The following is a 19,210-nucleotide window of genomic DNA, read 5'->3' on the forward strand; positions in this document are numbered from 1 at the left end:
GTGGATTTTTTTTTCTAACATATAAGATGTTCCACTTAGGTCACCAGTTACTTTAATTATTAGCAGGGTTAGCTGTATGCTAATTTTTTGCAACACATTGCTAGTAAAACTGTAAACAAACACTCTCTGCAATCATGGAGACACGTAATCAGCCCTAGGCAGCATTATTCTGTAAATCTTCTATTAATATAGGTTGGGAAATGGTCTTCTAGAAAAGATATTTTATCTGATTGCTTAAATGATTTTTTATATAATCTGTGGTTCAATGCTCATGATGTTATGTAATGACTATTATTTTGTGGATTTTTTTTTTCTAACATATAAGATGTTCCACTTAGGTCACCAGTTACTTTAATTATTAGCAGGGTTAGCTGTATGCTAATTTTTTGCAACACATTGCTAGTAAAACTTTATGGTCATGTGCTGTCTGCTGTTACTCAGTAGTCGAGTATTTTGAAATGAGATAGATATCAAGAGCACCTATGGGAAAATAGTATATTGGTACAGCCGCTTCTCCAGAAAATCCTGTCTGGGGTCCTGTTGTAGAGGAGCATAACTAGAACGTGAGCTGATATCAAAGGCAAGTACTTGGAAACCCATCCATATGTGTATGAATTGTGCCCCTTGATGAAACGTTTTTCCCCTATATTGGCACCAAAATGTTACCTCCAGTAAAGCAGAGGAATGAAAAGAGACTGGCCTGCCCAAGGGAAAGGAGCTGTGGGACAGTCATCAGGATGACTGGATCTTCAGGGATTGGCAAGCAGGCTGCTGCATCTGCACACGCAAAACTTCTACTGTTTGTGAGAGAAGCATTTATCAAAAATATAGCAAGCTTATCCCCTCCTTTCTCATTTTAACCTCAAGGGAATAGAATATGTTCATAAAGATTAGAGGGAATGTCTCGTTTTGCCATTAGGTATCTTAGATTGTTCATTGCAGAAGCATGGAATGAATGTTTTTAATGCTCATTTAGCTTTGAAAATTGCATCACTATCTAGGCAATGAAAAATAATGGTCTCCATTCACAGTCAACAATGCACAAAGAAAAGTTAATTTCTGCAAAATGAATGTCATTTAGCATTGCCAAATTGAACTTATACCTGTTTCTTGGATGAATAGTTCCACTACTGGAAGACATGGCTGGTGATTTTATACTGCATCATCTATTTTACATTTGTGGTTGTACTTAGAAATAATTTTCAGAAGTTAAAATTACACATACCCAAAACTCTCGTAAAGCTAAGTCATAGAGACTGCACGTTAACAGGGCAACACATTCAAATATGGGACAACTTGTACTTACAAATGGCATTCAATAGCAAAGCTCAGAGGATTTTGAAGTGTTTGTGTATACTGGTTTTAATTTCATTTGACAAGATATTAGATGTAGTTTGCTGACTGTGTGTCAGTTCTTGGAATGTATGTAAAGAATGCATTTAAGAATTTTCTTTCAAAGACAGGAAAATGGGTAAGAAAGTAAATGTGTAGGAATTTGGTAATTCTTGTTTCTTGTAGGCATTTATTAGAATATTTTCTTCTGTTCATAATTTTATTATTCTTTAAATTCTCTAACAGCATATTTACTCATGAGCTTTTTAATACATGGTTTGACAGAGTCTCCGTCTAGAGAGCTACATGCACATTTTCAATGGCTTTTTCCCTACAGATACAGTTTTTATTGATACCACTAGCTGCTGTGTCCAAATTTTTGCCTGTCACTCAGCATTATGCTGCACTGTGAGTGGTTTTAGAAGTGTTTGTAGTCTCTCCTAGCTATACCTGGTCATGAAATGAAATTGTTTAACCTGAACCTTTTCTCTTCTTTTTCTTTTATTTTGGTTGGTTGGTTCATTTTTTTCAAATTTTTTCTTTTATTTAGTGCTTCATGGAAATATAGCTAGACCTTCCACTGAAAAATCTTAAACAAAGTTATGTTACCTCACAGCTGTATTAGACAATTATCACAGGCTGTCTGACAAGCTAGAAATTGTTAAATTACCAATATACTGTTTTGTTTCTTCTCAGTATTTGAACATCTTGGTGGTACAGACCATTTATACTTAATATTTATATTGTTGTCTTAATCTTTCATGTTGAAAAAGTTTCACTTAGTAGAAGTATATAAATGGGAAGAATTTTCTTTCATTCAGGTCCATTCTATAATATATTGAATTTTGGACTAAAGGAGAAAATTATTCTGTACTTAGTGGCTAGGATTTTCCCAGTAATGTAAGAAAAACAAAGTCAAGTTACTGTTCAATTAACTTGAATTTTCTTTGTTCTCAGTTTGCACCCATGTTGAATTGATCTGTTGCAGAAAGACCTAAAAGTGAAAAAAGGCATAATATAAAAATTCCGTAAAGATAACCTAAATGTAGTGTATCGTTATTAAAAAGCCCAAGGATTTGCTTATTAAAACATACTTGCAAATTTCATTGAAAGGTTTCTTTCCATTCCTCTCTTATTCTATCTTGTGTATAATTCCCAATATTTTATACCTCTGTTGAATAATAAACCCTGTTTATTCCTATTAATGTACTTAAATGAGCTGTTTCACTTCATTAATTTTACGTCTTTTGTCATTTCTACTAAGTTCTCATCAGCTGTATTTTGAGTGTGTGTAGAACCATAGAAAGATTGGTGTTGGAAAAGACCTGTAAGATCATTGACTCCAACCATTAACATAACATTTCCATGTTCACTACTAAACTATGTCTCTAAGTGCTACATCTGCACATCTTGAAATAATTCCAGGGGACTCCACCACATCCCTTGGCAGAATGTTCCAGTGCTTCAGAACCCTTTCATTAATTTTTTTTTCCTAATATCTAACCTAAACCTCCCCTGGCATAACTTGAGGCCATCTCTTCTTGTTTTTGTTATTTAAGAGGTGATAATGACCCCCACCGGGCTACAGCCTCCTTTCAGGCAGTTGTAAAGAGTAACAAGGTCCCCCCCAAGCCTCCTTTTCTCCAGGCTAAGCACCCCCAGCTCCCTCAGCCACTCCTCATAAGCAGTGTCCTCCAGACTCTTCGCCAACTCCATTGCCCTTCTCCAGACTCACCCCAGCACCTCAGTGTCCTTCTTGTAGTGAAGGGTCCAGAACTGGACACAGCTTTCAAGATGTGGCCTCACCAGTGCCAAGCCCAGGGCTACAATCACTGCCCTGGTCCTGCTGGCCACATTATTGCTGGTACAGCCCAGGATGCCATTGGCCTTCTTGGCCACCTGGGCACACTCTGGCTCATGTTCAGCCACTGTTGTCCAGCACCCCAAGGTCATTTTCCACCGATCAGGTTTTCAGCCACTCTGCCCCCAACCTGTAGCACTGTATGGAATTGTTGTGACCCAAGTACAGGACTTTGCACTTCGTCTTATTGAACCTTATACCATTTTAATCTGCCCATCAGTCCAGATTGTCCAGATCCCTCTGCAGACTTTTCCTATTTTCCAGCTTCCAGCAGCCACACCCAACTCGGTATCATCTGACAACTGTCTGAAGGTGCATTCGATTCCCTCACCCAGATCATGGATAAAGACATTAAACAGCACTTGCCCCGGTGCTGAGCCCTGGGAAACTCCACTAGTGACTGGCTGCTGCCTGGATGTGACTTCATTCACCACCACTCACTGGGCCTGGCCACCCAGACACTTCTTAACCCAGTGAAAAGTGTCTCTGTGCCAGCCATGGGCTGCCAGCTTCTCCAGGAGAGTGCCAGCGGTGACTGTGCCAAAAGCTTTACTCAAGCCTAGACAGACAATGTCCACAGCCTTTCCCTCATCCACTAATCAGGTCACCTGGTCATAGAAGGTAACCATATCAGTCAAGCAGAACCTGTCTTTCCTCAGCCCATTCTGGTTCACCCTGATCCCCTCATTGTCCAGCACACGCCGCATGTTGGCACTCAAAAGGATCTCTGGATCCTCTTTGTGACCCCTCTTGCAGATGTGACTATTTTTTTTTTAATTTTTGGGAAAAAATTATTCTGTGTCCAATTCATTTCTTTCTCCAAGCACTGGAACCAGTATGTTTTCTCAGCACATGCACTGAATGATGACTTTGAGCACCTTTTGAAAATGGTTCATTGCAATGCAAATGTCCCTTTGCAATAAACTTAATGTAACTGTAGAACACAGATTTTTAAATCATTAAGATTTCATTAATACCCACAATTTACATCAAGATTGATCCAGATTATGCTGACCACATCTGTGCTTCTGAAAAAAGGGACTGTTTTGAAATATTATCAAATAACTGAACATCCTTACACTGACCCCTAACTTAGTTCATTTTTTGTTGAGCTTGGAAATTTTATTATGAATGTTTGCCACCAGAGTGCAGTCATTTTAGTTTCCAATAAAGCACCATTTAGATGTTTTGGGATTAGAGACAGAAAATGCATTTAGTACATAAAAAATATTCCATAAAAGCAAAGGCACTGAAAAAATAACATAGAACAAAGACAGGAAAATAACTAAAGGCGGAAGAAAAGCAATTTTCTTTCCAGGATCCTGTAAAATACTGTTTGTTGGGTAACAATGCTGTAATCAGGATATGGTGGGGAAGAAGGATCATATATAAGTTGCATATTTTGATTGTCCAGTTCCCCAGGGTATGATTTGTAGTAGGAAAGCCATCTTGACTACAGATTATAATACAGACACTTTTGGAAGGCAAGAAATTTTATTTTTTTTCTGGCTATCTCCTAGATCTAGCTGTGGACATAATTACAGTTACCCCAAATAAGGTATGGCAGTAATAGCAGAACTGGACTCAGGTGTAGAATATTTTACACTGAATAATTTTGCAATACTGAATGTACAGATTTTTTTAAGTAATTTGCAAACATTTTTGCTAAATTTGCAGTCTCTCTGGTATATACATTCAGTAATTCTTTTTTAGGACTTTCAGGTAGAGGAAATTAGTTGGAGCCATTTTGTTGTATTGGTGGGTCGCAAAAACTATTGATCAATGGAAAACAGAAAAAAGAATTCCATCCTTGCTTCTTATTTCCATATTTCATGTTCATGGTATTGCTTTTTAAAAAAAAATCATCATGATTTTTTTATGTAATAACATGCATAAACTCTTCCTTTCCACTTTAGCTCATAGGTATAGTAGTGTTTTCTGGAATATTGCACAATGTAGAATCACATTTTAACTTTACAGAGCTTCGACCTACAGGCAATATTTCCAGAAAATAAGGGATGGTTCACTGAAGCGGTATAGTTCCAGTTAGGAAGGACTCCTATTCTGAATAAGTATTTCATAAACATACTGCAATGAACAGCACAAGAAATTGAAGAAAGAACAATAGCAATAAATCCCAGATTTGTATTGAAATAACTGTAACAGAAAATAGGTTGCAGGTAAGATACAGTGCCAAAGAGAGAGCAGAGTCCAATCAGGTGCTTGTGTTAGGAATGCAAGTGTTGTGTAGCCAGGCACAATGGTGGCTCCTTATAACTGTATCTGTCAAGCCTCAGGAAAACCTGAGATGTTTTCTTAATCACAGTACTTTCTAAACATTAACTGTCCCAAGTGGTCATTCTCTACTGCATGTAAAAGCAAAACTGAAGGCACACTAAGGGCATCTGAAAATTTGGTCTGAATCCAAATTGACTTTTTTTAATATGTAGAAGCCTCTCTGCTGCAGGTATAATGCTATGTTGTATCTTGAGCTGATTGTTTTGACCATATTCTATGTTTAGTTTTGGCATTGAGCTCAGTAATAATATGCATTTTATGTACTCATCAGTACAAGTAAGGGTTAATCCAGTATTCTTATATGCAGTTTAAGCTCACTGTGCATCAAAATTCAGATGATTTTTTAAAATCCTGAGAAGGCAACACAAGCAACCCTGATTAGGCATCTCTATCTTTCTCTGTCAACTGCACTCAAAATGAATGAAAATGTGCGACACCTGAATTCTGACAAAGGAAACAGTGATGGTGTAACATCTGACTTAGCTGACTAGTTGACTATTTGTTTCCATTTCTTTCTTAGATGCTTGGATCTTTTTTGATTCCTCCTCCCACAACTTTGATAAACAAGAAAAGCCTCTCATTTGGGGGGAGTGGGAGGGAAAAAGCGGGGGATGCTGGAGATGGGCTGACCAGAATTAGATAACAAGAGCTGAGCACAAGGTCCACATGCCACAGTGATTCATGTGATTGCGTTATAACAGCTCATAATAACCAAGCTCTGTCATTCTTTATAGGCCAAATTTTCTAGTTAGATCTTTTTTAAATCATCTCCTCATTGTGGAGTTGTTTTATTGAAATGACCATAATAACGCTGAGATATTTCTCCCGAGTTATTAAAGTTAATTTAAAATTCAACAATGTGAACAAGTAAATCAAACTCAGTCTAATTAGTATTACTTACTACTTAGATTGGATAGCATCTATATGTCCCAGTGAGGTACTGGGTTTTGTTTTGCCATGCATGATGTAAACAATCTAAATAAAGCATGTGTGCATTATCCTGAAAATTATATTTCACAGTGCCCCAGGACAACCTTTTACAATCCCTTGAGCAAATCTTAATCCAGTTTATGTCCTCCATGGAGAATATTCAAGATGAATTAGACATGCCTCCAGAATACAAAGACCTAGTTATGAACTCCTGTGAGGTAGATTAAAATCATGGCGTCAGCATGAAACTGAGACACAGGAGATCTCTGTTTCTAACAGTTCTGTTTCATATTTTCTGTGTGACTCTGCTCAAGCCTGTCTAGAAGGCATTTAGTGTTCCAGCATTTGCATATTAGCTGCTGTGTTCAGGGAGAAGCCAGAGTAGGCTGTTCTGTGAGAGAAAACAAGAGACAGCAACATGTACATGCTGGCCTCAATGGCAAAGGCAAGGCCCTACAGCATCCAAACAAGAAGAGTAGAGAAGGTCTGTGATGGTAGCCAGACACCCTGCTAATATTCCACATCAGCAGACAAGTCCATAACAATGAGGCAGATCTGACATTAAGCCAAGCAGTCAAATCAGAGCATCAGCGTCAGGATCTGGTCCAGTGGTCCTCAGGAAAACCCAGGTAGCTCCAAGGTCATTAAATCTTGACATGGAATCTACAGGTCAAGATTCAGAAAACCAAAATACACAGCAGTGCACAGCCATAGCAGATGCAGCTTAAGTGCAGCTCCTGAGTGAAGGGGCTATGGGATTCCACTTCTCACAGCCTTTTCACTGTAGTCTGATCTATGCCACAAAATTGCATGCATTCACAGCTGATTTTGAGTACCTGCAGCTTAATCTGTAGAGGTGTGGGTCTGTGTGTAATGGGGATGCACTGGTACCGATTGCTTGAGCATCATTTTGAATGCCAAACTCAGAATGGTAGATATCCACTAGAGAATTAATCTGATGCTGACCAGGAAATGCTAAGCTTGTGACTAAATTCTATGTCCTAAATTACCAGTGCCACAGTGTCAAGAATTTACTAAAGCACTAATTTGAGACATCACACAGTTATCTGGGATTAATTAAACAAACCTGTCTTCCTTCTGAACCCTTGATTTATATATTATGCCAGTGGTCTAATGAATATTCAAATAGGGAGTTGGTCTTCCTTTCCTCCTGGATAAGTTTTGGTGGTAATAGCCTTGAATCCTAAAGGACATTCTCATGCAAGGTAAGAAAGGTATGATTTGTAATGCCTTCAGATGGGGGCCCCATGTTCAGAGGGGGACCTAATTGCATGCAGATCTTTCTACTTTAAGTGTTCAAAATATAAACTCAGTATTCTAGCAGGCAATGTTAGACCAGTAAATCTTTCTCTGACTTGGCCAGGTTTTAAAATAGAAAGCAACTGCAGATGCATATAAAGAGGAGACTAATTTGGTTAGTAAACGTACCTAAAGGCTTGAGCTTTTTGAGGATCTTATCTGTCTAATTTCTCAACCTTAATGGAGCTGAAGTGTAAAGAAAGCACTGTCTTCTGCTTCTGGAAAGAAAAATGGAGAAACATATACATTCCTGGTGGATTGCTGTAAAAACAGGAGCCAGCTACAAGTGTTTCCTCCATATCCACTGTTCTGCATGATATGGCTTTTAATCTATCTTTCCTGTTCAGGATTCACTAGCTGTTTTCATACTAGTAATCTGTATATCTATGCTAGAGTAATTTACAGTTCTCTCAGTTTTAATTTTGTTGTAGTGTTGTCTGAAAGGTTTTTACAATGCCATTCTGTATGATTATGAAAAAGCTGTTCAACAATGAAATATAGTAGAGATTAGTTTTAGTTTCCTACAAAAAGCTGTGATTAGAAACATATATTGATTCCCATTACTTATTTTTTGTCCCCTCTGTGTTTGGCTTTTCTACATCAAATTTTCTATCTCCATGCCTGTGAATTTACTTCTTACATCATCTTTCAATATCCTGAATAACTTAATTCACATCTTTATAGATTTCTGAATGATATGTTTAGTTATCATTTCCCTAGAGGTATAGCCATCTCTTCTTTGCTTCAGTTTACTGCTTTTGGGAAGCAATCATTCTACTGTGCTCTACATCACCCCAAGCAATGTAATGTTCATAGAATGTTTTTATCAATTCTCTGCTAATGATTTTCATATCTGCTTGCCTCCTTACTGATTTCTTGCCCTGTCAAGTCCTCCCCATCTTTCTTTAATGGTTTTTATTGGATATCTAAGCATGAGTAAGCTTGATAAATAAACATGTAAATGATCTGTCAGTCTTAGCTTTTCTTCTTTCTGTCTTCTCTGCTTCATCATCATTTCCATCTTGTGAGCTCACTACTTTAACACTGCCTTCAGTCTCACTCTCTTTGCTCTTGTTATCAGCTAGAATCATCAGCACAGACAATTTATCCAGTCACCCTAGTGACTGAAAAATGTTTGGCTTCTGCACCTTACCTGCCCAGTCAATCAGATACTGTGTTGTAGGTAACCTTGCCTCCTCAGTATTGCCCATGGTTTTCTACTTTATGTCTATAAATTAAAACTCAGGCACTTAAATGCCAGCTCATTCTATCTCCTGCATCAGTCTCCATCTTCTGTCTTGATTTGTGCCAAGTCTTTATTTTCCTTAAGAAGTATTTTATGGCCAGACAAGAGAGGCTGCCTGAGACCACAGTTTTAGTAGCATGAATGCACAGTAATACTAAAACGAACGGAAACAAATAAAGCTCCTTCAGAAACAGAGTACCTTTGATGTGGCTCTGGGTCTATTTGGCTGCTCATGTCTTCATCTTCTTCAAAGTAATGCCCAGAAGGTGGAGTTATCTTCTGATTAAAGAAGTACATCTTCCTACCATATGTTTAAAGCGTTTTTCTAGATTATCACATATTTCAGGAAGTATTCAGTTTATCATGAGAATACATTTTCTTCTATCTGCTCATAAAAAATTGTTTACATTTTCATTAGTTCAACTGGATTTTCTTCATACTTGTTATTCAGATTAGGAGATTTTATTCTTTACATTCCACATGTGTTAGCTTCAAACAGACATATTAAACTTAGAGGGCGCATTACTATTTAGTAAATAGTAAAAAAATATTAAAACATACAAAAATGCTGAGCTTCCACTTCTCCCACCCCTTGTCCCAGGTAACATGCAGAAATAGTACCTGGAGCATATAGAAATTCTATCATGTGATAGCTATTTCCATAAACTAGCTTTCTCAGGGAATAAACTTTAATGTTTTACATAATTATTTTTAAGAAAGATTTATTGTCTATAATTAAAAAAAAATAATGGTCTAATTATTGTCTGATCTTTTAATTATTATATTTTATTTCAAAACCTGGAACAAAGTTATCATAATGAATGTGCAATCAGAAATCACTTGTGAGACTGCATATGCATATGTGATATTTCATGATTCTATGAAATTTGTATATTCTTGAGTTTTTCCTCAAATACAGAATTTGGTCCTGAGCAACAAAAATACACACAACCAAAAGAAAACACTTCCCTGCTACCTATAATTTTTTTTTTTTTTAATTATGTAAGTAGCAGGAAAAATCTGAGTTATTATTAAATGCATTCTGATCATTGCCTGAAACCATGCTGCTTTCTAAGTTGTCCTATATATTGTACTGATCATATTATAGTAATGGGTAATCTTTTCCTCACTGCACTGTCTACAGAAAATAGAAGGGACATATTCAGAGATCACTGTTAAGGTAGCTTCTTGATTAACCAAAGCATTATTCTTAACCTTCAAACACTGAGTCTATTTAAGGCAGAATTTGCTTGACAGCAAAGGAAGGATTCATACGAAGTTTATCCTTCATCAGTGAAAATATCTATGAAGTGTCTATTTCTCCTTTTGACTATACTGTTACTATGTCTTGCTACCCAGAGCTTGAATGGTGAGATAGTAGCTGCTTTGGTCTGATGAGCTTCAGGAGTGCAAGTGCACAGCAGGCTTCTAGGGACATCCCTGTCTTGCCTGCCCATGGAGCAGTAGGTTCTAATTTAAGAATTTATCACTTCTCTATGGATAGCCATGAGAAGTGATAGATCTGTTAAGTTGTATTTTCTTAGGAGCCATTTCCTGAGCATAGTTTGATGTTGGTTCATTGTGAGGAGATTTCATTAATATTATTTACAGAAGCAAAATTGCCTTGTTGTTTTTCTCATGTTCATGTAAGAGGATGCCACTTCACCACAGTCCTTCTGTTACACATAAGCTTGTAGGTGGTAAGAAGTGAGTTATCTTTGGACTGAGAGAAGGATTTTAATCAAGCCTGCTCACATGGAGAGTTCTGCAGCAAATCTGGAGATCCACAAATGACTCTCCTTTAAATGGGGGTTTCACCATTTGTGTTTTTTGCAAATTTTCTTTTAAATGATGGTATTTAAGTGGATAAAGTCTGTTGTAAGTATCTCTTCTTCAATATATCCATCTCTCTCTCTGTTGATGATCCAGGCAAGACTTTGTTCCCCATGTATCCAACATGGGCTGACTTAAATAAGCTTCTTTATTCTATAAAAAAACAAAGGTTTTACATTTCAGGTCAAAAGAATAATTCTAGAATATATATTTTTCTAACTGAATCTTCTTAACAAAGATGCTTTGCAGAAATGCTCAGTGTTCAGAATTTCAACACAAAAACCTTTAATATTCTTTGTTAAAATTCTTTGTTCTTCATATTCTTGTTAAAATCATCTGTGGCAATAGCAATACTATTTTACCCAGAAACAGATTTAGCAGGAGCTGTTCCAGAAGGGCAGTAAAACATTGTCTGTTTCAAAAATCAAAATGTGTGAAGTGATGAACTCAAGTTTACTAAGTGCTGAATAATATATATAATAATATACTATCAATGACCAAGTCAAAATAGGATAAGAAAATAGCAAATGAGACTGCTACCATACTCATTCTCTGTTGTCTGTAAGTGAAATGCAATCAAATTCTGTATTGTGAGTTATTGAAACGTTATTGAACGTGGTTACTGTGCTGTTAAAGCACAACACAGCCAGAATATTATCACTTATAAGAAAACAGAATCAGAACTGCTATTGCAACTTAAGGGGAGAGATCTGTAGCAACCTGTAGATCAGGTCTATAGCTTCCCCTGTGAGGGGAAGAGGTGGGACAGGCACTGCATTCTTCTCTCTGGTGACCAGTGACAGGAATCAAGGAAATGGCTAAAGCTGTGGTGGTGGGGTTTAGGTTGGATATTAGGAAAAGATTCTTCACTCGGAGTGTGGTTGGGCACTGCAAAAGGCATCACAGCACCAAGCGTACCAGAGTTCAACGAGCATTTGGACAATGCTCTCAGGCTCATGGTGTGACTTCTGGCACAGATGTCCTGTGCATGTTGCAATTTTAAAACCTGAATTTCTGTTGTGGGAGCTGAAGTTGCATTTAGTGCATGAAAAAACATCCAGTTGTTTTTCTGTTAGGCCTTTTGGTGAATCTGATTTTCTGTTCAAATTGATTAATATTATTCAAGGGTCTAATTCTGAAATTTTATTAGTTTTTGTTGAATACAGGAGGCTAATGGGTGAATACTAAAGAGAAGGGGAAAATTATTCACGACACTTACTTGGTTGGGGTTTTTTTATTGTTGTTTAGCAACCCAGATCAATCAGAGAGCTACTAGAAGTTGCATTAGGCACCTTATAACTCACTCAGCGTTATAGAGATCAAGGCAATATATTTCAGCTTTTTTTTTCTAGGCCATGATCTACAAAAGCTGCTCATACAGGAACTACACTATTTTTTTCCTCTCCAAGTTTTCTTTACACATTAATTAACCACTTTTATGCTGTGCTAAAAAATCTGCTTAAATATCATTCACATAATTATTGTGTGTAACCAGGTCATTGTTATAGTGATGGAAAATTGTCTATTCCTATCAGCTTGACATTAATCAGTTGCAACAATATTTTTTGTTGGTTTTAGTATGATCAGTTAGTAGTTACCAGTTCTGAAATTTTCAGTAGAGCAGTATCAAACAGGTTGTCTGCAATTGCAACATGAAAGTGAAATAGACTAAATTGATTAGACTAGACCATTTACATGGATTCTTCTGAATCAATAATTACTATGGAATCATCAAATTTGGATGTATGTATTCTTATGTGTAATTGAATTGCTGTCTTGTAGTTTATACCAAAGTGCATCAAAAAAATACTGAAAGAAGCCTCTTGTCTCAGGCTTCCTCCACCCAGAGCTCAACCTGCAGCTTGCACTGCAGATGTGCACAGCAAGCACCTGTACTAAATCACAGAATGATACAATTGCAGAATATGCTGAGTTGGAACAGACCCATCAGTGAGTCCAGCTCCTGGCCCTGTGCAGGACAACCCCAAGAATCACACCCTGTGCCTGAGAGCTTTGTCCAAGTGCTTCTTGAACTCTGTCAGGCTTGGGGCTGTGTCCACTTCCCTGGGGAGCCTGTTCAGTGCCCACATCCTCTGGATGAGTACCTCTTTCTGATAATCATCCTAAACCCCTGACACGGCTTCAGGCCATTCCCTTGGATCCTGTCACTGGTCACCAGAATAAAGAGATCATTGCCTACCCTTTTACTTCCCCTCATGAGGATGTTGAAAACAGCAGTGAGGTTCTCATCAGTCTCCTCCAGGCTAACAGACAGAGTTACCTCAGCCATTCCTCACACAGCATCCCCTCTTGACTCTTCACCATCCTCCTCACCCACCTTTGGACACTCTCTAATAGCTTAATGTCTTTCCTGTATTGTGGTGCCTAAAACAGTAGGCATGACTCGTAGGAATTGCCGTGATACAAATAAATAAAAAAGAGAATTTTCCATATTGGAAGAGTTTAATTCAACATGACACATAAAGATTTTCCTCAGCTTCTGCTTAGGTAATTGTAATTTTAGATGTCTTTTCTTTTCTGTTTTTTTTTCATATTTTTTCCCCACTTTACTTTTTTTTTTCTTATTAAAATTCTTTTTGACTATTTTGCCAGTAGTATGCCATTTGTGTGTTTGTATAAACAAGCAAAAATACTCATACCACAGTGCCTAAAGGTATCCTTGTTGGCCAAATATTCCATCTCATGAATTCAGGACATGATAATTTGGTATGGTAATTTGAAATAATGATAATAAAAAAAACCCAAATTTGTGAGAAACCTTTGCTATTTTCAAATTAGAAGACATAGTCCTTGTGTGGCAGTTGCAGAACTGAATCATTTGGGTTCCAGAATTTGAAGCATTGTTTTCTAATACAAACCTAGGCTAACATAAAAAGAATACAATAATGTGCAAAGTGCATGACGTCTTAGTCTCTGTGTATAAGAATCTTGCATTTGAATTTCTGACATATGAATGACCCAGCACATGAATTATGTACATTCTCCTCTAAAAGACTTGTTGGCTTTTAGTTCACAATAAGTAATTATTTTATGCTGCAGATTAAAACTGAGGTAGAGAGCCTCATTTCACGATGGAAATGAGACAGTTTCATTGAAATGAGTCATAGACTAATATTTAATAAGAATATTTGCTTTCCTAAAATATAAAATACAGTTTAAAGTCATACTGAAGAGCTGGGAACTATTTAATGCATCCACCTGGTCGTGTTGATAGACCTGAACTAGTTGCCTCTAGTCAAATTCCATTAAATTATCTTACACCTTGGAGCATCAGAGCCACATTAGGCACATCCTCATGGAATCATTTGGCAAAATATCTAAAAAAAGACCTTATAATCTGTGTTGATCTTTAAGGGGCAGACTGAAGGACGTGGAATATGTACTGCTGACTCATATTACACTTTCCATAACCCAGGATGCCTAGGTACCTTTCCATGGCACTGCTTTCCAGCATCTCATTCCCCAGTCTGTATGGAATTCCAGGGCTTGCCTCATCCCACATGTCTAATCCAGAACTTTCCCATGAACTTAAGATGGTTGGTGATTGCCCAGCCCTCTATTAGTGTCTCTGCAGGGGAGGTCTCCCTGCTCTTTGAGGGAGCTTCAACAGCTCCTACCAGTTTCTTACCGTCTCTGAACTTGCTTAGTACCTCTTCCAGTCCTGCTGCCAAGTCATTTCTGAAGTTGTCGACGAGAATAGAGCTGAGGATGGAGCCCTGTGGAAACCTCTAGTGACAGGTCACCATCACCCTTGGTGCCTGGTCTGTGAGCCATTTGCTCACCCATCACATGATGTGTTTATCCAGCTGAATGCTGGAGATTCTGTCCAGAAGGATTCTGTAAAAGATAGTATGAAAAGCATGACTGAAATCCAAGAAGATCACATCTACTGGCTTCCCTTGGTCAGCTAGGTAGGTTACCTTGTCATAAGAGGAGATCAGGCTTGATAAGCAAGACTTTTGTTTGATTGTAAGAAAAAAACTTTTCTGAACCAAGAATGGCAATATATAGGATCATAGAATAATTTAAGTTGGAAAAGAGCTTCAAGATCATTGAGTCCAACGCTGCCCAATAAACACACATATTTATATTTTTTCCATATAAGCTGTAAGTCAAAGTTTTAGATTTTATGCTTTGCTCTTGTTATTCATCACCTAAACAATAACAAATATTTTGGAATTTTTGGTTCTGAGTATTGTTTAGGTGCCATGATAAATGGCCCTATTTAAAATACAGAGAGAGACAGAGTACTGAAAGTACTATCCTAGACCCTCACCATTTATCCAGTCCTAAAGTGGTTTTCTGTTTTGCAGAGTGAATTCCATTGAATAACATTGATTTCCTATTTCAATAAAGGGAACTGTCATCCAAAAGGGGGATGAAATATTAAGGCTCTACTATCTAATTAGATAGATAGCTAGATAGGTAGAAGCACCAATAAATACTGTGCAAATAAAAAACCAGCGCAGTATTGTCTTATGCAGGTTGTATTTAATTTTGAGAACTAAATAACTGTTTTATGGGGAAAATAAAATTATTTTTAAATTTTAAAAACTATTGGAAAAAATCCATTTTTACAATGTTAATATATTCTGTACAACCACTGATAGCATGTGAAAGCACGCAATCTATTTTATGCCCCAGTAATTCTGAAACACCTGAACTCTATTCCCTCCACACACCTCCTGAAAATTCACAAGACTAAACATCCCCTTAGTTCTGGGAATGGATTTGGCAATTGCAGCCTGGAGGGGATTGTTACTGGTATTATAAAGCCCTGATAGTTTTATAATGGAAAGTTTGAAACAACCTGAAGTACCACCTCATTAATGTGATTCTGTATAGATAACCAGTCTAATTTGAAAATAAGAGTCTGTTATTAAGAAATATATTTGTAGAGTTAATATTGTTAAGTTCCTAATTTTACTCTTCTCTTGGATTTGAATTACAGTTTTCTTTCAAATAAAAAGTTCTGATGAGACACCTAATGTTTTTCTACTTTAATTTTGCTGTTCTGCTTATTTTTACAGCTGTCCCCCCCTGTATTTAAGTTTAACCCCTTTGCAGAGTCCTTGCAGTGAAATCATTATGCAGATCAAAGTATAGTACTGATATCCATACTTTTCCACCTACATTAGCCTCTGCATAAATTGATTAGGAAGGGCATTGCACAGGAAATGGCTGTCAATGTGGCTTACATGAAGAATGGAGCTAGGCTCCAAATGTGGTGTTTGTCATCTCTCTGACTGTACGTAAATGCTTGCAGCTCTGTCAATTCCTTTAAAGTAGTTTGAGTCTTACTAGACACTGACTGTGTTGCCATGGAGTTGTACTTAGATTTCACAGCAAAGCTGAAACTGATTTCCAGGTGATAGTTGAGTTAGAAAACAGGGAAAAAGCCAGAATGAGTAAATCAAATTCCAAACTGACTACTATTAGATTTGACACTTATTTCTTCAGTCTTGATAAATCTCTTATTGACATAACACTGATGTTGTTTAGATATTGGGGGTTTTTAGGTGGAAAAAATATAATAAGAGTTCAGAATGGAGATTATTCATCCAAGAAGAAAAATAGGTCCTTGACTGCTTTACCTTACTTTGTATGAAAACAATAAGGTCTTTTAATATGTGAGTCTCCTTTATGGATCTATCTTGAAATGGTGCCTGTATAGAGGATAAAAGTTCTTTTATTTCTTCATTAGCCTGTATCTAGAAGTTATGTTTCCCAAAGCAATTTTAAGTATCCTCTTACTTTTACTGTCACATTTGATGATTTTTGAATTTGCTCTGAAGACACAACATCGTCCTTATGTGTGAATTTCAGGATATAAACTGGTACATTCAATAATCCCTGTTAAGAAATTTAATCAGAATCTGACTGAAAAATGCTATGATCGATACCACATAATTAATCCATAGTAGAACTGCATAATAAATAGAAGATTTTGCTTTCTGAGCCAGTTGATGTCCTATGAATTCCTGCTTTACTTGAAATGTGTCATTAAAAGTTTTGTTATTGCTGTACTGTTGTCACTCTGTGATGCTTTAACTAACATATGAAACACAATTTTAAATTTATATGATTTCATGATTTCTCTTACTAGTGGCTAGCATTCAGAAGCTTCCTGCTGCATCTGTTTTAACTGACATCAATTTCCCCATGAAGGGAAGAAAAGGAATGGTTGATTGGGCACGAAACTCAGAAGACAGGGTTGTCATTCCAAAAAATATCTTCACTCCTATGTCAACAGGTAAAAAAGCATATCAGCATGTGAATTTTCTACTAGCTTTAGCAAGGCAACTGTAACTGTCACATGGGATCACTGTATAACATGGGAGTGGTTCTTTTATTCCTCTTCAAAAGAAATACAGTACTCATAAGAGAGTATCTCTAGTTTATCCTAGAGAGAAGTGAATGGGCTTAATTTGAGCACCTTGAACAAAAAGTGCTGCATAAATCCTAGACATTATTTTCTACACCAAATAAACAATGCTTTACTTAGTTTTTGTGCATAAGATTTAATCTGTTTGATATGAGGTGAGCTGAAGTGCAGCTCTGCTGAATCCCCTGAAGCTGCTGTGTTCTAGCAGAGGGTCATTCCAGCATAACTCTCACCAAAGAAAGCTCAGCAGGCAAATTAGCCTAACTTCAGGTACAATTTATAAATATCATTGCCGTGCAGATCTCTGACATTAGAGAATTTACAGACATTCTTTGAGAATGTTTAATTATAAATGTAAATTATCTAGAATGGATGTTAGCATACAATGATGGATTTTTTGAAAATGAGATTTTCGATGGTTTAAATCTTTTGATATACTCCTGACAGTGCTACATTTTTATGACAGACTTCTAGGAGATAACTCAAAATTATGATGGTTTATTTAAAATAAAACTTTTATTGCAAAGATAAATGATATTCAGAGGTTTTTATGCTGATGAAAGCTTGGGAAAGAGGTTATTAAAATGTTTTTCCTTACTCTTTTCAGAACTAGATGAATCAACTGTATTTGTACTTGGAGCAGTGCTATACAAAAATTTAGAACTCATTTTGCCCACTTTGAGGTAAGAAATTTCATAAATACAATACAAATTGAACTATTTCAGGATAATAAATATACTATAAGTCAGAATAAAAGCAGACAAAGCTATTTGCATATAGTACTGCTGGATTTTTTTTTCATTATATTTATAATGTTATGCATGTATTAATCTTTCATTCATGCTTAGTTACTTGTATGATAGAAGTAGCCTTTTCATCAAATTGCCTTAATTTATATTTTATGTAATCTATATTAAACTTAATTACATAAATGTTTGAATAGAAGTATGTGCAGTGATGTACATTTATGCTCAGGCCATTTGTTCTTCAATCTACTGCTTGTCAAGTTAGTACAAACAGTCTTGTAATCATAACTTGATATACTAAAGTTGTCTGCTCTACTTCTACAGAAGTCTCTAGCAGTTTTCCAAATATTTTTTCAGTGCAAATTGTATTCAGAATGGACTGCAGTGCTATAGAGAATACCTGTTTTAGAAACAAGACATGCATGTGCTGAACAGCTGGAGTATATCAGTTTTGTGGACCGTACACATGCAAAAAGATATAGGAAGTCTCTTGTTTCACTGTTTCCTTTCTGCACTTGCCAAAAGACAATTTGGAATAAATATTTCACCTCCTCTTTTCTAATTACCAGTTAAGATATTTTTGCGGTCCATTTATACTATATTATTTTATATGATCCTAGTCTTTTAATGCCCTTTTACAGTACAAGAAGCACATGCAGATTGTGTCACAGTAGGTGCTAGTGAATTCACAATAATTAGAAAAGATAGTAAAAGGAAGCCACCAGATCACTTTTCTCTACTATACTTAGCCAAAACTTCAGGATTTGAAACAAAGAATGGGAAAGCAAGAGGTTTTTGCCATAATCTATCTGAAAACAAAAAAAAGGGCTAATTATTAAGAAAATTAAAAAACTACTTCCTAGCAAAGTTTCAACATGCTGTGCAATGAGAAGCTGTAATTTAGGGACAAAAATGTCTCTGAGGTAGAGCACAATTTGAACAGTGATGTCCTGACAGGACACCTGGAAGCCTGAAAGTGCTGGCAAGGGTCATCTGTACTTAAGGCATGACATAAATGACAGCTCATCCACTTCTGAAGTGTCACTAAGCACTTCCCATTTGTTGTATCAGTTTCTGAAATTAGCCAGGAAGGAACAGATGTTTGTAAAAGGTTTTTCTTAACCCCATACTCAAAGAACCATGACAACTGGCTTATTGGAGTTAGTTCTTTTTGGTAGATGTTAGGAAAAATCTGCCAGTCCTGGGAAAGCGTCAATATGGCCATGTGCTTTCCAGAT

General features: G+C 36.7%; 1 protein-coding gene across 1 annotated transcript in view; it reads left to right on the plus strand.

The window, feature by feature from the left end:
- The window catches only part of ADGRB3 (adhesion G protein-coupled receptor B3), a 439,855-nt gene that overhangs the window by 233,592 nt on the left and 187,053 nt on the right, over positions 1-19,210 (plus strand). The window contains exons 12-13 of the mRNA XM_041477430.1: positions 16,948-17,094; positions 17,834-17,909. Of these exons, the coding sequence (XP_041333364.1) occupies positions 16,948-17,094; positions 17,834-17,909 (223 nt within the window). The remainder of the gene's footprint in view (positions 1-16,947; positions 17,095-17,833; positions 17,910-19,210) is intronic.

This window comes from Pyrgilauda ruficollis, unplaced genomic scaffold, assembly GCF_017590135.1.
Source record: "Pyrgilauda ruficollis isolate IOZ18807 unplaced genomic scaffold, ASM1759013v1 scaffold40, whole genome shotgun sequence".
Lineage (NCBI taxonomy): Eukaryota > Metazoa > Chordata > Aves > Passeriformes > Passeridae > Pyrgilauda > Pyrgilauda ruficollis.